At 38.5% G+C, this 25,175-nt stretch overlaps 1 protein-coding gene across 1 annotated transcript; it reads left to right on the forward strand.

Annotated features, from left to right (window-relative positions):
* Positions 1–1,257: 1,257 nt before the first annotated feature.
* LOC104155568 (UHRF1-binding protein 1-like) lies at positions 1,258–24,448 on the forward strand (the record flags this gene model as incomplete). Its single annotated transcript, XM_009705206.1, is given in 10 exon segments — positions 1,258–1,429; positions 2,775–2,968; positions 5,539–7,037; positions 7,470–7,645; positions 9,084–9,220; positions 10,830–10,980; positions 17,909–18,165; positions 20,334–20,442; positions 23,160–23,329; positions 24,043–24,448. Coding segments are annotated over 10 exon segments (2,991 nt in total), but the record flags the coding sequence as incomplete, so codon positions are not given.
* Positions 24,449–25,175: the final 727 nt, after the last annotated feature.

The raw sequence follows: 25,175 nt of genomic DNA on the forward strand, positions 1-25,175 counted from the left end.
GGGGTTATTGTGACCGAAGTGCAGGAGCCAGCATTTGGTCTTGTTGAATCTCATACGATTGGTCTCGGCCCATCGATCCAGCCTGTCCAGATCCCTCTGTAGTGTTCCAATTTTTATGTTTTTGCCATATCACTTCTGGTAGAGTGGGAGGTTGCAGCTTGCTGCTAGGAAACTTCATCTGGGTTTGAAGTGGTTTTATAATATCATTTTGCACTCTCGAAGTTTTCATTTGCCTTCTACTCTTCAGATACTTGTCTCCTCCTCGTCCCTACACAAATACATTTTCAATTTTTTAAATTGTCATTATTTCTGTACAATTTACAAAAAGCTGTTTTTCTAAATAGATCTGTTATTACTTGAATTTTTGTATGTGTTAATACAGAGATGAAAATGCAACTTGAAAATAGCTACATAGAGTGAAGCAGACTTATAAAGGCTATATATTCATTATTTCCAGTTAAACTAATAGAAGTAGACATCATCATATATTCAATATTAATATGTTGACTAATTTTAAACTAGCAGTCTGACCTACTAAGTGTTGGATGAAAGAGTTTTGTTTTGACAACGTGCTTTTTATACTAGCGTACATTCCAAGAAATTTAAGGTCAAATATAGATCTAAGGGTGATCTCTTTCTTGTTTCATGGTTTACATTGGAAGGAAACAGAAATCGAGGATTAGTGTTCTATAGCGTCTTGATTCTCCTGTGAAGTAGACCTTCGAGCATGGCCAAGCATACATATCTCTGCCAGGTGCATGCTGAATACCTTACTTAGCAGTATACAGTCAAGAGTTGGCCCATGTACTGGAATCTGTCCTTATGACGGTACAAGGGCTTCCTAACACTTGTGTAATAAACTTACCTAGCTTATCTATCCCTTATCATCTAGATATGGGATCCTTTTGGATAGACGGTATGCAAATATACCACGTCCTAGCATAATTGCTTACACAAGAGCTATAGTGTTTGCATTAAAGATATCAGATCATTCTAGGCTTCTACTGAACGCCTTTGAAAGTGACCTGCTGCCTCCTGCCTTGCATGAAGGAAGGGGATCTGGTACTGTTAATATGATACAGTTTTCTTATGAAACTGTTCTATGCAGATTGCTTCTGCTACAAGGCAACTAGGTGTTTCTCTTTGTCAGCACTTTGTGTAGTTGGGGATCTACATCTGAGAGCAGTGGAATGTTATGCTACTAGGGGCAATGCCTTGCAACTACAAATGCTTAAGGATTCATAAAAATGTAATGTATTAATGAAATTAATCTTTTATCTTTCATAGGTTTCAACAGCAGACCAGTGTCGTTCTTCCCCTAAAGCTCTGATCTCTTGCAATAAAAAGTCGCTTTATCTTCCACCAGAAATGCCAGCTATTCATATTGAATTCACTGAATATTACTACCCAGATGGAAAGGACTTTCCTAGTAAGACTTTTTTTTTGGTACCGAACCATAAATTTTGTGTTATTTTCACCTTTAGGAAGCTTAATACTAATGCTGGGTTGACAATTGGAAATCGGTAATGTCTTTCTAAAATGGAAAGAACACAACACTGCTCTATTTCCACAGAGCTTGCTGCTGGCAAACTCCTATAAATACTGGTTTTTATAAATACGGTTTTTAAGTCTGAAAACACTCACAGCATTTTTACTGGCACGTGAATTATTCATTCTCTAACATACATACATTGTTTGTACAGTTCCACTGTCTGGCCACATAAAAGAACTCAAGCTATTGCAGTAGCATCGAAGATGCAATGAAGATCTGCGGTAGTTATTTTTATTAATGTGTTATGGGTCTGGCCCTTTTTTATATACAGAAATGTCAGTGGATTTCTTGGGGATGAGACTTGAGGACAGCAAATCTCCTTGGTCCTGCCCTTCCTCTGTAATGAGGACAATCTCCCCCTTTCCTCAGACTTCATTATATTCTGATATTAGCTTTTACATTAGCTATTCAGTTACTTGCTTGGGGTGAGAGAAAGAAGCATCACTTTAGGTATCCCCTTACAATGTATTCTTCCTTGGGACCAAAGGAGTGGATTTCCATTTTTTCGCTGATACAAAATGCTGGTGAAAATGTAAGTCTGCACTTGTTTTAAAAACAAAAAAAACAACCAACCAAAAAAAAAACCCAAAAACCAACCAAACCAAAAAGCCCCAAACTGTCACTAAAATCGGGAATGAACCTCTTAACACCAATATAGTATTAAGAAGCAGACATTCTCTTTATTGTACCATTGGGTGCAAGGGGGATTGCTCCCCCTAATGTGCATACCGTATGTCGCATCAGTCAAAGCTTTTATCTCCCTGTTACATACATAGCCATTAAATTTCCCGGGATGATCGTACATATCATTCCATTTGCTGGAGCTGTTTATCATATTTGCATAGTCATTATGCATGCGGCCTAGGTCTGGGAGGGGCTTTCATGGGGGTCTTCAGTGGTTGCTGGTAGTCCCTAGTGGTTATCCGAAGAGGTGTCTCTTAGTGCCCTTTCCATGAACTCTGGGTCTTTCTGCCGTATATGGTCTTTGTCTTGGCTCATCAGTGTGTCGCAGGTTCCTTATTTTGGTCTCAGTTGGTGTCTGTTGGTTTCTTTGTGCTCCTCAGGAGGTGTTGGTCACAGTTGCAAATACTATGTCCTTAGGTGGATTCTTGTCTGAGGCCTCAGACAACACAACTGAAAAAAAAAAAAAAAAAATGCCCAAAAACCCAAACCCCCAAATATTTTACTTATTCTCATGATTTTGTTTTCTTTTCTCTTTTAGTTCCATGTCCAAATTTGTATGGCCAGCTGAATGCTTTACAGTTCACCCTGGATGAGAGAAGTATTCTTTGGCTAAATCAGTTTGTGTTGGATCTGAAACAGAGTCTTATTCAGTTCATGGCCATGTACAAGTTAAATGACAATTCAAAATCAGATGAACACGTGGATGTTAGAGTTGATGGACTAATGTTAAAGGTATGCTGTCATTGAGGAGGGGTTTTGTGGTTCCTTGGAAGAAAATAATTTTTCTCTTACTCTGTAAAGCTGTTAGCAAAGCAGCTTAAGGAATAAATGGACAAATAAATGAACAAACAACCCACGCAATAAGCAATGCTGCTCTGGAAAACTATGCAGAAATATGATGGTTTGAAGACAGACGGCTGTCTTCCATACTAATTCATCTACATCCTAGGGGTATTTCTGTTTTGTATTGAAGACCTGAATGGGAGTATTTATAAATTATTTCACTGTGTTCAGTGAAGCTAACATAGCAGAAGGAAAAAAATTGAGCATTGTAGTAAAAATAACAAGCAAAAAATTCATATTTGCACTCTGTATTAATGCAAGGGCCCTCCCTTGTTCCTCTGGTTGTAGTACATCAAAACTCTTTCATCTTGTTAGTGAATGTCTGGAGTAAAGAAAGGAGTTCATCTGAAGGTTTATTTCCTTCTCCAAGACTCATTCTCACCATTTTCTGTTTCACGCTGGCCCTTGGCTGTAGTTCAGGTACACAAGTTCTCTGTATGTTTATTCCAGAGGAGTGGCGGTTGTTAATGTAGCCAAACATCAGATTTTTGCTTCCTTTTTTTCCTTCTTTGGAGGAGAACGATTATCAAGCAGACAATTTTCCACCACCCCCACCCCTCGATTTACATTGGGCATTGGTTTCCAAGGTTCAGAGGTGAACAAAACAATGAGTCTTTTCGATGGTGCCCACAGGGGAGCTTTCAAGGCTTCTAAAAAGTCAGCATATAGAGAGATGGTTATCTTCCTAAGGCACTTGGTGCCTATTTAATGGAACTTTAGAAGAACATGGTTTGTACTGAATGAAAGCAATTATTGAGAGCCAACAACCAGGCAACTACAAATAGGACTGATCTGATATTGAATAACTATATGTGAATAGCCCACTAAACTAAGAGATGATAAAAGTAGAAGTATTCTTAAATCCCTCAAACCTTGATTCATATTAATGATTTCATCCCTATATTAACTGCATTATTTTTATTCTAGCAAATTATGAACCTTTTATTATTGGTCTTCTTGATGTTTACATATCATATAGTTAATTATTATATAGTTACATATTTGGTTATTTTGTTCTGAGTCCTTTTATTTACATGAAGAAGCTTCATCACTCCCACCTTTTAAGTGTCTTTAGGATAATTTTTTTAATCTGATCTTTCCAGATTCAGCATTGAGATATTGTGACAGAAAGTAGTGTCACTGATACTAGCAGAACTAGTGTGTCCAATCATCAGATGCAGGATTTGGCATAAAATACATATTTCCTTTAAAACTTGTACTAAAGAGATGCAAGTTAAATTAAATCCAGTATACTGAACTATTTTGCTGGTTTTTAGGAATTGGAATATATTTTTATTTTTATGATGAAGAAATTATTATGATTGCAGAATACAGAATAGGTATTTTGTGACCATTGTCTGACAATGTTAAGAATATTAGCTGTATTAGCACATTTAATTGTTTCCTTGTATTTAACTGTGAGAAACATTCACCTATGTAGTTTTTAAGAGTGGACAAAGTCTGTGAAGCAAAGGTTTATTTCAGCGCTGGGTGCACAGGACATCGCCCCCGTGATCCCCCTGCGTGCACCCTGGTTAGTCTAACTTCCACAAATTTATTTAGGACAGTCATTCATATTCATGTCATTTCCCAGAAGTCTTATACACATTTAAATGATTTCCCCGAAGTTTTTTACGTCTATTCCCTCCCACTTGCATCTGCGCACTGTTGTCTAGGGGTCTTCTTTGGGGGTCATGGTGTGAAGGCTCAAAGTCTTCCTCTCAGTTAAACTTCTTATTCCGGTGCTTGTGCTCTATTGTTTCAGCAACATTGCAAACCCAAGTGGGCAGTTAATCCTCTCTTCCAGATAAGGGCGGGAATGTGTCATCCAGGAAAAGGCTAATCATGGCTAAGATAAGTGGTGTCTCTGTCCCCATACTTATCTTAACCCTATATCTGAATACATAATGCCCTGTCTCCGTCCCCATACTTGGGTACCTGCAAACTTACATTCTTTCCAACTGCCTGTCTATTTATGACTTAAGCAAAACTACGATATTATTTATCACATTAACGTAGAAATAAAATACTGTAGTACTCAATGTAGTGAAAAACCCTATTTGACAAATCAGATTGAAAAACAGAGATTTACAGTTTGGAGTTCAAATGGTAAATACTTGGAACACTTGAAGAAACTTTCTGCCGAGGTGTTTCTGAGTTGAAGAAATGAAACGCTTCAGCTTAATCTAGCTGACCTAAATCTAAATCCTTCAGATAAGAAAAGCCTGAGACCCTTATGTTTTGTACAAACAATGAGTTTTAGATGCCACAGCATCCTTCTTAAAAATGAGAGGAAACACAAATGATAATCTGTGAGCCTGACTTATCCCTGTTCTGTGTTCTACTTATAAATATATTTATATTCCTTTTAGCTGTCATGGCTATTATTTTGTTTATTTAATTGTATACCTTCTTAATCTACATATTTCTAACTAGACAAATATATTTCTTTCTTGCAGTTCGTCATCCCATCTGAAAACAAATCTGAAATTCATAAAGATCAACCTTGTGCACTTTCCATTCAAAGTTCAGAGATGATTGCTACGAATACAAGATACTCACCAAACTGCAGACACTCTGATCTGGAAGCTTTGTTTCAGAACTTCAAAGACTGTGACTTTTTCAGTAGAACTTTCACCACTTTTCCAAAATCCCAGAAGAATTTTAATCTTTTGCATCCAATCTTCCAGAGACATGCCCATGAACAAGATACTAAAATGCATGACATTTATAAAGGTTATATCATCCCAAAATTGAATAAATATGCATTAAAGACATCTGCAGCTACTGATGTTTGGGCCTTGCATTTTTCCCAGTTTTGGATAGACTATGAAGGAACGAAAAGTGGGAAAGGCCGACCAATAAGCTTTGTGGACTCATTCCCACTTTCACTTTGGATTTGCCAGCCAGTAAGATTTGCAAAGTCACAAAAAGAGCTTTTATCACATAATCAGACAGCTTTGAACATTCCAAAAAGTGAATCTAGTGATCTTGCTAATAGACTACAACGTAAAAAACTTCTAAAGGAATATTACAGCAGTGAGATGGAGCCCTTGACTAATGGCATTCAAATGTCAGATGCTTTGGGAGTGCTTTCTGAAAGCTCTTCCTCTGATGCAGATGTACATGTTCTTGTCCATGTTCAAAAACATGTAAGTGTGCAGATCAATCATTACCAGTATCTTTTTTTGTTGTTTCTCCATGAATCTCTTGTATTACTCCTGGAAAACTTAAGGAATGATGTAGAAGCAGTGACGGGAAAACCTGCGAAGCAAACGGATGTCTGCATTGGGATCCTACTGAAAAGTGCAGAACTGGCCTTACTGCTCCATCCAGTGACTCAGGGAAACCCTTGTAAGTCTCCAGTTGTGGAAGAAGGAAGTCCCATGGCGTCAGAACTCTCCCCTTTGGGAAATGGGGAAGCTCTTACTTCAGAGAGTAAATTAGTTGGCAATAAGATAGTGCAAGCTGGTATTACTAATTTTGATTATGTAAATGACTGCAAGTCTTTGAATACTGAAGTTAATAAAGGAATTTTAATAGATCCTCTTTTGTTTAAGTCAGATAGTAATACGGATTTTCAGAAAGGAACATCATTTTCAGATGATGCGTCAGATAAAGGTTTGGGAGATACGAGTGAAGGAGGAAGCAGTGGACTTTTTAGTAGAAGTGATTCAGAGGAAGTCTGTGGACCTCTGAGTGAGAAAAGTAGCTTGCATCCTAGGGATTCAGAGCCCATTTTAAATAAGAGGGAGGATTCTACTGAATTTTTCATTGAAAAAGAGGATGACAAAAACATATTCTCAAATAAGTTAAATGAACAGGAAGGCACAACTGAAGGCTGTCCTAACCAAGTGACTGACTTGGAAACAGAAGCTGCCTTAGAATCTGAAGAGCTTGAAATCAACAAAGACAAAGTGACTTCAGTTAGAATGTTTGCACCCCAGTCTTCATCAAGGTATAGAAGATTTAATACTAAATGAGTCTGCTTACTATTGAAAAATATTTATCAATCTTGTTGGCAATATACTTTTAGTAATGGTCAACGAAAATGAGCATCTAGTAGATGAAAATTTCAAAAGTATGTAAAGATATAAGATATGCAGTGTCCAGCATTCAGTGAAAGCTAAAATGAACTGTTAGTTAATTGATTTAAACTATTTACTTTCAGTTTAAATGTTGTGAAATAGGTATTGAGAAAAATATTGACGCAAATATCTACAGGAATGCATGTTGTTTCTATGCTTATCTCCTTTTCTTGCCAAGGATTTGAATAATCAGATTTTTTTCTTTTATATCTTGCCTGGTTTAGAGGAATTTTTTTTTAAGTAACTGATGTAATTCCTTTAATTTGAAATAATAATTTCCTAATATCTTTATATTTAAAAAGCGCAAAGCCTAAGGAACGCTGCCCGTCCAACCTCCCTGCATTCTCTGTTTCTTACAAGAATATGAAGAGAAGTCCATCACAAGTCTCTCTGGATACCATCTCTATCGATAGTATGATGCTAGAAGATCATTTGATAGAGAGTGACGGAAGTGACAGCCAAAGCTTTCTGGAGAAAGGTGGGTAGGTTTAATAAGATGTTTTCAAGCAATACACAAAAATATTGTTTGTTATTAGAATAATACTCAAAAGGATTGTAGTGCAGCAAATCCTGGATACTTTACAGCACTATTTCTGTTAGCTTTTCAAGTCAGTAATATCAAGTATATTCACAGCACTTCATTTCAAGGAAAAGCAATAAGGTGTGCTGCTTAAGTAGTGCTACTTAATTAAACACTACTTAATTTTCTTCTCTTGAGCTGAGTAAAAGCATTGCAGTGCTATGTTGCAACTCTGAATTAAGAAGAACTGTTCCCGGCTTTGCTTAAAAGCGATTGCTTTGGCTGTAAGTGTCTACAGGTTTGTACCGTGTAGCAGCATTATGCTTGAAGTGGTAAAGAAGCTTTAATTTTAAAAGTAAATGAAAAAGAAATGGATTTTCACTAATACTCACCATGCCAATTACGAGGGAGATAGATTTGGTAGTCTCCTTGCAGCTTGTTACTTACAGAGCAGTTCCTAGCTATTGACTGTCTAATGGCAGCTATTTGTTCAATTTTTGCTCATCTATGCATGAGCGTTTGCTCCTGATCTGAGGGAGGAATTCAGGCATATGGTAAGTATGCCTATATAGTCTGTAGTATTGTGAACTTATGCGATTGTAATGATACAGTAGCTCTCTGGCAAAACTGGTTAAATAATTTTCTAGTGTCAGGAAATACAGTAAGAAGTCTCTATTGGTACCTCTTTTCTCATGAATTCTGCTTTGAAGAAAAAATGACAATATTTTTTTCTGTAGGATTTCTTTTCAATCTAGAGCAATAATGAGAAGAATGCTTCATTTGCAAACCTGTTATATATTTGGATTGTAGGAGTATTCCTGCATGTGCTTATGTGGGAATATGCCATAAAATACATTTTTCATTTTAAATAACCTTTGTATGTCTTTTTATCTTGTTAAAAAATATTTAACTGCATGCTTTCTAGTTGTCAAGGAAACACTGCCATGATCACTCTAATGAAAATATATATAGCTTATTTCTCAAAACATAAAACATTTCTCAAAACTGCAAACATTTGCTCTAAAGGCACTGTGCAATGTTTTAGATACATGGCTTGGAATCTTTAATCTTTTTTTTCTGCTGGATCAGTTCTATATTTGATTTGGAAGACTGGAAAAGGCCTTCACCATTTTTTGAACAATGCATGTAGAGTGCCATTGTGTTTTTGTCACTATATCCTGCCTTACTTGCATAGCATCTAGAACTTTGAACTCTCTGTAAGAGGAATGGATTTGGCAGTTCAGTCATAAATACTAGTTTAATAAGCTGTTCAACTCATCTTAAAAAATGAGTTAATGTATGCATACAGTAACAGACACTGACTTTATTCTTAATACAGGAGTGATTCAGGTTATGCTATGCTAACTTTGCGTTTTTTCTGATGTATGTATGGAAGGTATTACAGCCACAAACTATCAAAGTCCATCAGAAAATGCCCATGAAGGAGGCACAGTGATTGAAAATTGTGATGGATCATCTCCAGATGCCATGAGTGCTGCTTCAGAGAATGCCCATGAGACTAGTGAAGAAATGGTAATATTACTGAATTCCATTAGAATACATGCTTCAGTAAATTAAACCTTAAAATAGAACTAAAATGAATGCTTTTAGAGGTGATTTTTCGAGTAGTTTGGGGAGCTTTTGTTAGTGCATTGTGTAAGCCTATGGATCTAGTGCACTTGTATTAAGTACAAATGAAGATTATAATCCAAGTTACACTGAGCATTCTCTGTCCTTGTTACCTCTTCTATAGCCACTGTTGATAAATGGCAGAAGCTGCTTAAATATGTCAGAAAATATTTCTGCTTTAGTACATAACAATATTTTGTAATATCATCGTGTTCTTTTATGCTCTGTTGAACATATTTAAAAGGAGCTTTTTAACATCATCAAATATAGATAAAAGAAAGCACCAGAGCTTTGATATCTCTTATATGGAGATGTTTCCTTAGCACTGGTAGCACTCTGTAGTATATGCAAATAGAAGCGTAACAGCTTCCCTGCTGGGTCAGATCAGAGATGCTTCTTGTCCAGGAGTATGTCAGAACAATGTTCAGTATTTAGAGAAGATATAAGAATAGTGCGTGTAGAGAGAGATTCCCTCCCTGAGACACCATGCAGGGTCCAGCTTGTTCCATCTGCCTGTCTACTTAGTCCTTGCTGATCCTTGCCCTCATTAATGCTTCTTAAATTACATTCTTGTATCAGTTAAGGTCATGAACTGGAAACCTAAGAGTATATGGGTGCAAAGAAAGACAGTGAATTTACTGAAATCCTGTTGTGTGCTTGCTGACATATTTTCCTTTCTAGTAACGTTAGTCATGTAATCCTACCTTTGCGTTAAAATATTTGTGGATCACCTTCATTTGAAAAAAAAAAAAGAAAGGAAAAAAGCAGCTCACTTAAATGATTGGTTCCTTTAAAAAAAATTTTCAATCATCTGTGCATATAGGTAATATGGAAAAAACAGAATTCATTCAGATTGCTATGCAAATGCATGTTAGCATATTTTTTTCCTACTTGTAGAATATAACTAAAAAGTCATTAGAAAAATGAGCCCAAAATAGTAATAATGATGATGGACATATATCTTCTGATACCAAAGCTGACTTTTGAAACTGGCCGCTACTTGTTTTTTGAAAGATACTGCAATCCAATAAATAGAGAAAAAAGTCTGACTGCTACGCAGATAGCCAAAGTTTAGTAGCCTATCCTGGTTCTTTAAACTGGTCTGATTCAGCACCTCAGATGCTTGGTTGTGCTTATGATGTGCATGAAGTTTAATGCAACCTTAGAAAATTTAGGTCACATGCTTCTTCGTCAGAGTGGGGAAAGTCTATCCCACTTTCATGGCTTTTCTGGCCAAATCTGAATTGGTATGAGTAGGTTATAAATACAAGTGTCTGTCTTTGGACAGACAATTGAGCAACCTGTTGTCAAGCCAATGGGTACAAAAAGAAAAGAGGAAGAAATGAGAAAACTTTGTGCTTTTCTGTGAGCAAGGGTTATGGATACAAAGATTCTTTTCCTTTTGTGGAGGAAAAGGGTTTAGACATGTAAGACACTTTAAAACTGAAAAAAGAATAACTACTGTAAATTCATTTTATAATCTTATATTATTTTATCTTGATTTTGTTGACAGATGTCTGTTGTGGTTTTCCAAATATTTGGTGTTAAGGGTGAAATTGACATCAGAGGTGATGACACAGAAATATGCCTACAGGTCAACCAAGTGATACCAAATCAGTTGGGAAATGTCAGCGTTCGACACTATCTTTGCAACAGAACTGTTGGTAAGAACTAACAATGAGATCTCAGTGTTGTGAAATTGGAGCTGGAAACATTTGTTCTAAGTAAATAAATACACTTTATTAGCCTTAAAGCACAAAACCAGCTTTATGTTAGTACAATATCAGTGAACTGGAGAAGGGCGATTGAGTGCACCATCAGTCAGTTTGCACCAGGTTGGGTGGGAGTGTTGATCTGCTGGAGGGTAGGAAGGCTCTACAGAGGGATCTGGACAGGCTGGATCGATGGGCCGAGACCAACTGTATGAGGTTCAACAAGAGCAAGTGCCGGGTCCTGCCCTTGCTTCACAGTAACCCCATGCAACGCTACAGGCTTGGGGATGAGTGACCGGAAAGCTGCCTGGTGGAAAAGGACCTGGGGGTGCTGACTGACAGCCGGCTGAACATGAACCAGCAGTGTGCCCAGGTGGCCAAGAACGCCAACAGCATCCTGGCTTGTATCAGAAATAGTGTGGCCAGCAGGACCAGGGCAGTGATCGTCCCTCTGTACTGTGCACTGGTGAGGCCGCACCTCGAGTGCTGTGTTCAGTTCTGGGCCCCTCAGGACAAGAAAGACCTCGAGGTGCTGGAGCGAGTCCAGAGAAGGACAGTGAAGGTGATGAAGGGTCTGGAGCACAAGTCTGATGGAGGTGGCTGAAGGAGCTGGGGGTGTTCAGCCTGGAGAAGAGGAGGCTGAGGGGGAAACTTTATCACTCTCTACAACGACCTGAAGGAGGTTGTAGTGAGGTGGGGGTTGGTCTCTTCTCCCAAGTAACAAGTGATAGGACAAGAGGAAACAGCCTCAAGTTGTGCCAGGGGAGGTTTAGCTTGGGTATGAGGAAGAATTTCTTCACTGAAAGGATTATCAAGCACTGGAACAGGCTGCCCACGGAAGTGGTGGAGTCATCATCCCTGGAGGCATGTAAAAGGCATATACGTATGGTGCTTAGGGACATGGTTTAGTGGTGGGCTTGGTTGTGCTAGGTTTATGGTTGGACTTGATGATCTTAAAGGTCCATTCCAACCTAAATGATTCTGTGATTCTAATAGCATCCTTCTTGTGCTGGTTTAGAATATCTGCTCTCATTTCTTTCATGGTTGCCATACATTAAAAGGGAAGGAAATAAAAATGGATCCATTTCTGATAGTGCAGATAAAAAAAAAAAAGTGTTGCATTGAATTCTGGTTATTAGTTTGCTTTTTTTTAAATCAAAGAAGTTGCATTAGAGTATGTTATTGTTTTATGAAAATGGAACTCTTACTCCTCTAAATGTACTTTGCTTAAATGTACCTTGGTTTCAAGGGCTGTTTCTTTTCTTTGAGATGTATTTCTCTAGATTAAATTAACACCCACAGTTTAAACAGATTTATACCTGTAGTTTAAGAAAAGTTAAAAATTGAGTCTGTGTCAGGAAAGACGAGTTGCAAGGACAGGGGTTTTTTTGTTTCTTTTTGTATGTTTTTAAAGCTTGATGGGAACACAGGGTGTAGTTTCATGCCAGATACTTGCACAACTAGATCAACCAGTGTGTTGTCAGAGCTGTTCTTGGGCATGAGTACATATACATTCTCTGCCAGAAAACCTAGTTCACACACTGTGAGGTTTGGTGTTTTTTTTTTTTATTGGCGTGATGTATTGGCGTTGACACTTCATGTCACAGTTTGCTTTGCTCCCCTCTGCCAGCCTTCCACGTGGATTGCTGTATGCCAGCTTTGCTGTGCTGTAGGGTTTTTGGGGCAGATCCCTGATGCACCTGCTTCCTGCTTCTGGTTCATCTCCTTTCCCAGGAAACAGCTATAGCAGCTGTTAGCTGCCATTTATTTCCAGCCTTCCAACGGCATAGATTTTCTTCAGGAAGTTGTGCTTGGTAGCACAGCCTCTGCTGCCCTAACTGAAGAGCCCATGTACTGGTAAGCTCAACAGCTGCTGCCTGTGCAACTGTTACATGATTTTGCAGTTGTATTCAGGCATCTGAAGGCAAGAAGGAGGTCCAGCAGGGAAGACTCATGGCTGACCTTCAGTTCATACAGCAGGCAAACTGATTTCTTGTTATCTGTCATATCCTCTGTAAAAGCAAGAGGGAATAAATAGTAGGAACATGCCACCTTCCTGCTCTCATGTGTATCTAAAACTAGAACCTACTTCTTCTGGTTCAGCTGATTATGAGACGCTTGTGCAGTGGCTGATTATTTTGTGGGCAAAAGGTTATAATGTGATTGGAATCTCCAAATACTTCCACTTCATAACTCTTCTTTTCCCTTTCTGGTGGCTACCTGGATGGATGGGCCAACAAAACTTTCTTTATACATTGCTGGTCGCTCCCATTCTGTAATATACATCTTTTCTTGTCTGCACTGCAGGACTGTGCTTTCTGTACTGAGTCAGGAATTTTCTGCTGCTGCGCCCCATCTCCCACATTTATTCCAATAGAAGAACAAAGGGAGAAAACAGTATTTAAAAAAAAATAAAAATCCAAAGGATCAAGGTTAGGAAAAAGCAACAACTTAAATGAGTTAACATAACAAAATACAACTAAAGGAACTAGTGAGCAAAAGCATAAGAAAATATCCGAATAAAAGCAATGCCCCAAGACCTTTAATAAAACTTACTCAAGTGCTGAATTAACAATTATAACCAGTAAACTGAGGAACCATGCAAAGCAATGAATAATGAAGTCATAATTACAGTCTGTGAAGGTGTTCTGGGTAAAAATAACCATTTAAAACTCACTATACTGTTAAAGCAGTAGGTGTAGAAGGGGAAAAGCATTCCTAATAGCTGGAATAAGTTTGAGGGCAAAGTGGCAGCTGTGCATTTCCCTGCAGGGCTGGCTGCAGCGCGATGCCTTTATCAGAGCTTGTCTGGCAGCAATAACGATAGAAGGGGGAAGAGAGTACGGCAGAGGTACTCTGGGAGGGACCGTGCTTTTACTGAGACCTTGTCATGCTTGGAGAAGGGATCAGCAGTTCATAGCAGCTTCTGAATTGTTTAATGCAATTTTTACTCCATCCTCTCTTGACTGTGCCCCTTTCAGATGTCTGCAAGATAACCAAGATTGACTTCATGGCTGAGCCTGAATGTGTGGTCATTTCTTCTGTTGCTTTTCTATGCTTTGGTGGATTCTCTGGCAATGATGCAGGCAGTTGTTTCTGGTCCAGAAATACTTAGGGCACATACTGCTTGTTTCTTTCTCTGTATTTGTGGGAAGAATAATAGATCCTTGGGGGAAATAAAGTTTCCCAAACCAATTGCAGAGACTAATTGGACAGAGTGGTCATTGTTCTCCCATCTGGCGAGTTGCCCTTCCTCTCAAGGACTGTTGCTAGCTAATTGTCTTCTGTCTGGACTAGAACCACAGAAGATACCTGATACTTACAGTGTGCTTTTTTTTTTTTTTTTTTTTTTGGTGGGGGAAATGTGAGATCTAGCACTTCTTAAACATTGGAAGGGTTGAAGGATTGAGTCATGGCTGTTAGTGTTGTGGAAACCTCTATTCACAGCAAAGGGAGAGGTTCTGGTTCACAGCAGAAGCTGAAGATGCTCATGTTCATTTACAGTTCTTCCCATTGGTCTTTGTCAACGACGATATGTTCATCTACCCTGACTCTAGTGCCAATAGATACGTGCATATGCCCTGACTCTACTGCTGTGCTAGGTCATCCATGAGAACTGGGCACCATACAGAAAGAGGAATCCAATAAATCTATAGATAGGAGAGCAAATTAATTACTCTGCCAGGCTGCTGTAACTCCAGGTGACGTCTGTTGCATGCTGTACTGAAACTTGAAATTACAGTTTTCAGACCTGTACTAAGTTCAGGCTGGGGCAGTATTACTTGAATAAAGTTACTGCCTCTTGCTGTACGTCTGTCTGATTGCACTTGGTCTAGAAAAGTTGACTAGTCTGCCTGTTTTCTGGGATGAATATAGGAAGTTAATTATTATTCTTCTCACCCCTCCTCTTACCCTACTTTTGTTTTTTTTCTTTTTAAAATAGATATATACAAACCAGACACTGAAACAGTTCCTCCTGACTGCTGAAAACCTTCTTCCCACTACTCTCCTGGAGCTGTTTTCCTAGAGATGGCATGTTTAGTTATGATTGGTATCTGTAAGCATTGCATGCATCTGTTTTTCCTTAGTTTGGCTGCCTCTCAGAGGAAGCACATTGTCCAGGAACACAGTAGGTGTTTAACTTTTCTAGGCGCTGTATCAGTGTCCCCACTAGGGACGTAGTCCACTTCTCCACTTGTTAGGAACCTGGTCCAAAGCCGGTTTTGCCCCAGTGTCCTTTGTCTTCATGTAAGTTCTCATTAGGCCCTTTATAAACCACTGCAGAAGGTTCCAGAGGCATCTCAGAGCAATCTGGTCTGTAGTTTTGGAAAATAATACATCACGTATTACTTAAAAGGAACTGAACAGGTAACATTCCCCTACTACTACTTCCCAAGAGCAAAGAGGAATTCCTCCGAGGTCCAGTGGAGAACTTGCTGTGACTGGTAACTGGTCATTGCTTGGGCTTGACTCTGGGTTTGTCTCTGGCCAGTGACCAGGCTGAGTACTTCTGCAACTTTGCAACAGCAGAACATCTGTATCTGTTCATAAAGAAAGCTTACGCTTTATGATCCTACCTTGAAAAGGCTTTATGGATCTAGAGATGCTGATCTTGGGGACAAGACTTGGGGAGGATGCAAAAGGGATTGTTGCAAAGATCTATGAGATACCAATGGGAGGCCGCTGTAATTGCAGCGTGAACACGTTGCCTAATCTGCATAACTTTTATTCATTCAGAGCTAACATCCTAAGTTTCTGAATGAATCTGACCCAGCACAGTGTCCGTGTGACTTAGTGAATTGTCATCTGGTTTCTACAGTTTTGACCTGTGCCTCATCTGGTTTAGCGTATCAAGAGCCTGAATCCTTAAATACTAAAACTGTGAACAGTTGTTATAGCTTTGCAGTAGCAATTGTCAATATACTAATGATACCTTTTAAAAATATGTTCAAATGCTGCAAATGTCTTGTCTTTAACAGGATACCTGAGTGTATCTATAGAGACTTGATATATCAAAAAGCTTGTGTCTCGCAAATGTGGTGTGATCAGCAGTGATGCCTTGGACTTTTAACCAAGTGCCTTGTAAACCAGATGTGTAGTTTCAGAAGGAACACTAATTCTGTGGTTTTCCTTTATATAAAGATATCCAGGATAAGCTTTACTGAAGAGAAGCAATGTAACTTGCAGCTCACCAGCATACTGTGGTTTTTTTTCGCAGTACATGTCAGATTATTCAGAGTAGGTTGTCTCTGAAATGGAGGGGTAAAGTACGCTGCATTCGTTACAGTATGCGTTATTACTTAACATTAGCTGGTACACAGCAAAGAAGCCACCACAGAGGAAACCTACACTTCATAGGATCACGGGATAATTGAGGGTGGAGCAGTGGAGGTGATGCCAAGGTGTCTCTAGTCCAATCCCGTTCACAAAGCAGGGTCAGCCCTCAGATCAGGCCAGGTTGTTCAGAGCTTTATCCCATCAGGTCTAAGAAAAGACCTCCAAGGGCAGAGATCGCACAACCTCTCCAGGAAACCTGCACCACTGCTTAATTTTCCTCATTCCTTACATTCAGTTTGAACCTCTCTTGTTGCAATTTGAGCTGTTGTCTCTCAACCTTCGGACAAGCACCATTGTGAAGAGCCTGGCTCTGTCTTCATTGCCTCATCATAGGCATTGGAAGGTTGTTAGTAGATTTCCGGTATGCCTTCTCTTTAGCTTTCTGGTAATTGCTCATATATGCACAAGCAGAAATCAAGAAGGGGAGACTACAATAAACTGCATGTCACTAATATGGGGACAGGAGTAAGAATAATACTAAAGAAATAAAAATAGAGAAAGGAAGTCTTACTTCATCTTTAAATTTAAACTTTATCCACTTCTTTTTTCCAGTTTCTAAGCTTGTAAATATTGGACTTTTCTGAGGGAAATTCAATTCTCTCAAATTTGTTTAACAGTTAATGCTCTACTAATATAAATGGACATAATTCAGTGGATTTTACGTGAGTTACTTTGATTTCAACTCTCTTTCAAGCTTCAGTGTTTGCTTCTTAATAGAATTACTGTGAATGTGCTTTTTGTCATACAGATAATGTCTGTAGGTCAACCATCATAGTGACCAAATGACTTGAGAATCCCATGGGGTAATTATTTCTGGTGGTGAACACTCTTTTTTTTGTACAGTAAATGGATACTGGCCTTCTCCACCCCCTCTTCTCCCCCCCCTCCCCAATATCTGGTTACCTTAAATATTTAATTTTATTTTATTTTTAGAACTGTTCAGTTGAATGTTGCAGTTATCCTTACTGGTTAAAGATACTGAAACAGGAAACTGCTAGGGGGGTTTTAAGGTTCAAATCTGCTTCCACCCAAGTAATGGAAGCACCATGTGGTGATGTTCTCCATCTTACTGCATTGCTGTTTATGTTCCTGTGTGTTAGCAAGTAAGTTCCTGAGTTGGGAAATTCTGCCTTTCCAAGAGAATACCTGCTTTCCTGAGAGCATGAAGTGACTTAAATGTTTTTCTGAATTAAAATTGAAGGAGTTAGTGGAAAAGTATGCAAAATAATCGGTTTTCCATCATCAAGATGTTGAGGAAACAAAATTTTTTGTGCACGGTGATACTTCTGTATTGTCCTTGTCTGTTGTCACAGTGAGGTACTAGTCCTTGTATGTACTGTTTATTTCTTTTTAGTACTTTGAAGTGATAATAGTTAGAGATTTGATCTGAAATTCTGTATTTGCACTGCCGTAATTCATGGATAATACTTGTAAAGTACTTCTGGAAAATCAGTTGGACAATAGAGGTAGAAGTAATTGCATCATAATTGCTTTTTTATACATTGCAAAACTTTAACGCAAATTTGCTTTCCTCTTGCAACAGGTTCTGACTGTAAATCTGCAGCTGGACCAGCTAATTCGTCACCTGAGATTAGTTTGAGATGGGAAAGTGGGCCTAGTGCTGTCATACATTCTCTGCTGGCTGTAAAAAATGGTTTTCTTCAGTGTCACATAGAGAACTTCAGTGCTGAATTTCTAACGTCTTCCCTCACAAACATTCAGCATTTTCTAGAAGATGAAACTGTTGCGGAAGTGATGCCTATGAAGATAAAACTTTGTAATGCGAGGATTAATTTAAAAGTATGTTAACAATGAGCTATTTGGCTACTTTAAAGAAATTGTGGTGTTCTTTCTTTGATGATAAACTACTAATCTGGATACAGTTAACTTCAAAGAAACTGCTATCATACTCTGGAAGGTCATTAGATAACACTAAAACCATTTAAAAATCCATAGATTTGGTTAGCTCTGTGGTATGCCTAGAGGGGAATTCTCTGCATGACCAAGCTATTTATACAAGTTAATATTTTGCACTTTTTTCCTCTGCTCCCAGTCTCTTTTGTAGAGTGACAGTGTCTGGGAGTTTTTTAGGTAAGATACGCCAAGCTCCTAGAGGGACAATATGGGTTTTTCTAGTTGGTCTTTTTTTCCTTAGCATAGTAATGGTTTTCTAATTACAAAACACAGATTTTAGAGGTTAATTCTCTCTCCTACTTAGAGGACAGTTCTTGCAATGCAAGTTCAGTAGAAAAGAAGGAAAAAGGTTATGGGAATTCCAGTTCAAACCACTTGAATAGTGTTTATGAGAACCCAGATTTCATGCTCTGCCCTACCTAGAAACTCATATTAAATAATGCTAGCTTTTCTTGCCACCATAGCTTAAAATAGTAACATTAAGAGGACACTCCTGCTTAAGTCTCCTGGGGGATTTTCTTTCAGACATTTAAAGGAGGTGGTGAGTTCTGTGCTGAACAACCATTGACTATAAAGATAAGGACGCTTTTTTCCTTTGGGGGAGGAGGGGAACTGACAAAAAAAACCCCAAACCAATGTAAAGATAAGATAATCGTAACATTACTTTGGAAATTAATATTTGCCCATATAAACTTTGTTCAAAGTGAGGACTGGAATAGCAGCTCCAGTTCTGCATCTGGGGCTAAGGCCTTTATTCTGCTAAGATCATGCTTGACTGGAAGGGCAATTGTTACCTCTATAGTGTTCTGCTCAAAGTGCATCAGTATTCCCTCCCTCCTTGATGCAGCTTTTCCATCCCCTGAGGATCCTTCGGCATTTCTACTACAGGAGTAGCACAAGCACTTTCTGTAAGAGCTGTGGATCTCTTCCTCAGTTTTCAATGTATCACAAATGTGAATGCCCAAATGCAAAAAGGAAAGTGTTAACATGTAGTCACTTAAATATAAAACAGCATTGTGCTGGTTTATTGGCAAGAAGGCAGATTTAAGCAAAATGTTATTGAGAAAACAACTGTTTGAGGTGGGGAGTATACATTAATAAATCAGCAATAAGAGCCTGCTTGGTAGTGAAAGCACTGAAATGCTCACTCAGCAGTGCACACAAGTCACAGTGAAGTTACTCATGATGGTAGATAAACTGCAAATTTGACATACAGATGATTCATTTCTATAGAGTTGTTGGGTAGTAAAGAGTGAGATGGTATGTTCAAATTTATGCTGCATTGCCTGTTCAATGCAGTATATTCTGTTTCTTCTGCATGAGATGATGCAGTGTGTTTCATGGGGACGAAGAATTTAAGAAAAGTTATTTTATTTTTTGCATTTTCTACTGCAGTCTCAGTACTGTTTCTTGAAACTTTGGCAGTTATATTTCAACAGCCTTCTTGCTATGTGCTTAGTGCTGGTATGTATAGTTTCTGATAATACTGGCTGTGTTATTCTGCTTGACAGGGATAATGAACTATAAAGACTTCCTGGGGAGACCCCAAAAGAAGTAATTTGTGAAGTTTCTCATCTGTTGGGTACAGTAATACAACTGAACTGCAGCTGGTGTCATCTCAAACTAAATTCTAAAAAGGCAAAATCTGCTCAAGAATGATAGCTGTACCCATTCAATCTTTGAATAGTTCAAGGGAAAATCAGATAATATATAGTGCAGGCTTCTTATCACTGACTCTGAGAGCTCCTGAGCTAAAGAATGTCTTGAGTTGGGATATAATCTTATTGACATGTCTATAAAAGTTCTTTGAAGTATTTTAGTCAGACTGTCTATATTGAGTTCAGCAGACTTACTCCAGAGATAAATTTGGGCCTTTAATATGATCCCCAGGGAAAATAAAAATGGAGCAAAAGTTTAGTGGAGATCCTATTAGAAAATTCCACTCTGAAATATTCCCTTTCAAGTTTCATTAAATCCACTTATGTTTAATTGAACATCTTAATTAGCTATTTTGATTTCCTGGTAAACTCATTTTTAATACTTGTATTTTTTAGGATGACAGTCCACGTGAAAATCTCAAGGCATCTGAGGTGGTACCCATAAAACTGCATATTGACATACTCTGGATAGAAAGAAATGATGATGGCTCTTTTCTCATTAGAGGTTTGTATGTTTCTGCACTTTGATATCTCAATATTATAATCTAATTATTGTTAATACTGGGTTTTTTTCCTTTGTGCAAACATGTGACTAATAACGAAAAGATAACTAATGATAATTTGTGTAAGTTGTGTTGCCATATACCTTAATTCTAAGTGTAGTCACGTAGAGGAAAATTACCTTTTTGGATAGTGTATTGGCTATGATAACAACCCACAGCTGAATCAATCTGAGAGAAATAAAAACATGCATATAATTTCATCAGGATATGCTTCATCAGTGCATATCACTTTGTCATGATAAGTGTAAGGTTCCTTTGATTGACTACAAATGAAACAAAAAAAAATTGCCTTTCCTTACAGATTACTAAGGTGGTTCGTTACCTGTTGTCTTTGGGGTTTTGTGTTATGGGTAGTAATAGAGAATATTGTAAAACAAAAGACTATTTGAGAAGTACGAGTAGCAGTTTTCAATTCTATATGTTACCATGGTTTCCTGGCAGCTCACGGCTGGGATTGCACTGAGTTTTGTATTTCCAACAGTGATTTGTCTTCCTACTTTTCATGAAACGTGTACACTTAAAATTTTTTTCTACATGTACGGGCAAGTACTAAATACTTGTGACAAGGCAATACATTTAGAGTTGCAACTTTACTGTTATCTTTCCCAGATCTGTCAAAGAATCATAGAGTACTCTAGGTTAGAAGAAGCCTCTAGAGGTCATCTGGTCCTATTGCTTGCTCAAAGCAGGGGCAGATTAGATAAAGTTGCTCAATGCCCTTTCCAGTCAAGTTTTGAGCATCAAAAAGGCGATACCACAACCCGCCCTAAATAATCTGTCCCAGGGTTTGAGCACCCTTATGGTTAATTTTTTGGTAACATGCGGTTGGAATTTCCTTTGTTGCAGCATGTGTCTGTTGCCTCCTGTCCTGCCACCTTAAGACGGAGGTGATTGAGCAATTTGCAAGCACCTCGGGGAAGTCTGGTCCATCTTCTCTATACTCTTCCACTAGGTAGGCAAAGGCAGCATTAAGATCACCCCATAACCTTCTCATCTTCAGATTTGACAAATGCATCTCTCTGAGCCCCTCGTTTGTACTTCATGTGCTCCTGGCCATGATTATCTTGGTGATCATCTTACTGTCAGTGTCTTTTTCACACTAGGGAGTCCAAAACTGGATTCAGTATCCCAGATGTAGTCTCAGTGGTGCTGAGTATAGGGGAATAATAACTTCCCTCATCTTGCTAGCTGTACCCATGCTAGTACAGCCTGTATGTGTCTGGTCTTTGATGTCAGAGGTCACTGCTGACACATGGTAAATCTTCTCATTGACCAAGGCCTACATACAGGTCATTTCTTGGAATGTTGCTTTCTGTCCAGTTGGTCCCCAGCCTGTAGTGGAGCAAGAGGTTACTCACTCCCAGCTGCAGGACTTCACACTGGCTTCAGATGCACTTCACAAGGCTCCAGTCAGCCCATTTCTCCAGCTTATCCAGGTTCCTCTGAACAACAGCCTTGCCCCTCAGTGTGTCAGTCACTTACCCTTCAGTTTGGTGTTCACAAAATTGCAGGGGGCGCACCCACCCTTTCATCCAGGTTCTGAATATATTGATCCAACAATATGCAACGTACTGTAGGACTTGATGAAGAGGAGGCTGCAGGGTGATCTTAATGACCTCTTCACCTACCTGATGGGAAGGTAGAGCAAAGATGGACCAGACTTCTCAGAGGTATGCTGTGGCATGATTTGCTTGTATTTTAGTTGCTCCACATTATCTAGTACATTGTTTAAGTGTTTAAATATGTTCAATGCATTTTGGGCATCTTTTTATACTAAACATTGGAAGAAACAGTAATTTAGTGAGAAAATACATAGTTTTCAGATTTCTTTCAGCTCATTTTTTTCTTCCCTTTTTGCTGAAGTGATTTGATCTCTATTCTTGTCGTGGACTGCTCAGGTACAGTGACTTCAAAGGCATGGGTCAGATGCTGTCTGCAACTGCAGTGATTTATGTATCTGCAGTGCTACATTTTTGAGTCCTCGTGTGTGTGTGTGTGTGTGTGTGGTGGGAGGAGGGGTTAATGAACAGAAAACTCTTGTTTAGAAGGAAATGTTTAAAAAAGAAAAAAAACTGACCCAGAGTATTTTTTAGACTACTAAGGACCATGACCCTCATTTTTTCCCTTGGCGTACAACAGTATATTTTAACAAATGTTGCAGTGCATTTCAGTTATAAATGCTAGAAAGTTTCTTTAATGCCAAGTCATTTAAGTTTTTTCTAATTTAAAAACTTGATCCTGCAGGTTTATCTCACTGTGTCTTCAAATGTAAATTCAGTCCTTGGATCTCATTTGTACCTGGAGACAGTATATTAATAGCAATATTAATAGTCTCAAACTTCTAATTATTCAGAATGCATATTCTGTGGTGATGATATTGGTCGGTATTAAAATGTGAGAATTTTCTTCAAGCTGGAAGCTACATATTGCTTCTTCTCATGCCTTCTTTCCTTTCTGTCTTCCTCCAAAAGGGCATATGACCTTTAATTATTTTTTTTTGTTCTAAAGTTTGATTTTGGGAGGTAAATATAAATGTACTTAATATTACAAGTATATTTGTTTAGATGTGTTTAATTTTGTGCTGAAGAGAAACAAACTTTAAAAAAAAAAAAGATGCAAAATCCTAAGCACTACTCTTAAGTATCTTTCTGTGATGTAGACAATCAAAGAGTAAATGATATGTCAAAGATGAAGAGTTCAAGTAGTGCATTGCAGCAAGCAACTGGACGTGTTGGCTATAAAACACAGGACCAAGCCACGCAGACGACTTGTGAAATTCCTGGACCTTCTAAATCAAGCAGGGATTCAGCTGACTTCCTTAAAAATGAGGTATTAAGAATTCTTTTGACCTTCCCCCCTGCCTCAAAATTATGTTACAGTAATTAATCATCATAATTGTTAGATTATCTGGGGATGGGCTTGTGGGTTAGTTCTATTTAGAAATCTGTTTGAGATGGAAAATATGAATTATGGATATTATAGTATGGTTCAGTACTTAGGCATGCAAAATAAATTTAATACTACTGCCTAAATAGGATAATAATACACTGCAGTCTAATTCTTCTCCTATACATCAGAGGGAGTTTTATGACGGAGCAAGTCCCTTCTCTTCCCCATCTCCCTCATCCCTGTACATCACAACTGACAAAGGACTAGGCTGTTAAGTCAGACCCTTACTAATCTGTCAATCATACCTTGATTTTTGAGTTGTTGATGACAGAACCCATACATCAATTTGGCTGTTTTTTCCACTGGGTAGGAGTCCATTCCTAGGGCTAAGAACCTGGTGTCATTTCCACTCCACTTCAGAGTGGAAATGGTGTAGCTAAAACATTGGGTATCCTGCCTTTTGAGTTAACTGCACCAGCCCTCTCCATGTTCTGCACTCACTGACTGGGAATCGGTCGCAATTGACTCAGCCCCAACAAACCTGCACTTGGCCATGCATGTGAGCACATGGTGTTTTAAAAGTTACTGTAATGGAAAAAGTTGTCAGTCTGCAGGAGTACTAATCATGCTTTTTTCTAACCCGATTGTTTCAGCTTATTGAAGAAAATGAATGTCTCAAACAGGAACTAGCCAAAGCCAAAATGGCTCTTGCTGAGGTCCAAATGGAAAAAGATGCCCTGCTTCATCGTATAAAGAAGATGAATGTTGATCATCAGTAGGACAGTGTTCTGTTGGTGCAGGGCATCATCAACAGAACTTCAGGTGATGGGGGCATCTAAAATACTGCTTGTAAATCGCTGGAAGTCATGGTTATTTTTTTTGTCACAGACAGAAGTTTTCTCATTCCGTACAAAATGTTTGTGAACTAGTTACCATTCAAAAAGTATCATTAAACATTGTAACTTTTTTCAGCCCATTTGAAACAGAAACGACTTTGGAAAAATCAATTTATACTGTACTTTCTTAATTTACTGAAGAAAAAAAAATCGTATCATCTACTTTTATCAAAGGAGATGTTATTTTTAAAATGCTTTCTGAAAAGTGGATGGCTTGGCAATGAAAGAAGGTGCCTAGGTGCATAACTGAGTAAAACGTACCATGCCTCGTTAACAAACTGTACCTCTGTTCATTAAGGTTATGTTGTTTTATTATTACCAGAAGGTATCCATACAGGAGGTTACGTTTGCACTATGATGATAGAGGCTAGATCCTCTAGAATAGTATAGCTACTGAAAATTAAAATACCAGCCCTAAGCTGGCCCTAAATTCATTGTAATTTCCCCAGAGAGGATTTTAAGAATAATCCTCTGGTGCTATAGAGTTCTATATAGCCTTTCCATATGCACTACTAAAATACCGCAGTAAATGCTGGAGAACTCAAGTAAGAGGGCATACTCCGGGGCTTTCTTCCTGCACGAAGGTCTGCTGTATCTGCACAGCTGATGTAATTTAGACATTCACACTTATTTCCTCCCCCCCCTCTCTCTGTGACAAGGCCGTAGCCCCACAATAGGATCCAGCCCTTTGTGAAAGGTGAGCTTTGAGCCATTTTGCATGCGGGTCTGATTCTGCACAACTCATCAGACACGCCCAGGGATTTGGTCCGATGTGTTTAAATACGTAATGTCAATGCTTGTGAGGGGGGAAGAATCCTACAGGGATTAATTAATTGTATATTGCTTTTTTTGATAAAAAAGCTGTAGAAAATCTTTTAATTACCCAATGA

This window comes from Cariama cristata, unplaced genomic scaffold, assembly GCF_000690535.1.
Source record: "Cariama cristata isolate BGI_N322 unplaced genomic scaffold, ASM69053v1 scaffold16728, whole genome shotgun sequence".
Lineage (NCBI taxonomy): Eukaryota > Metazoa > Chordata > Aves > Cariamiformes > Cariamidae > Cariama > Cariama cristata.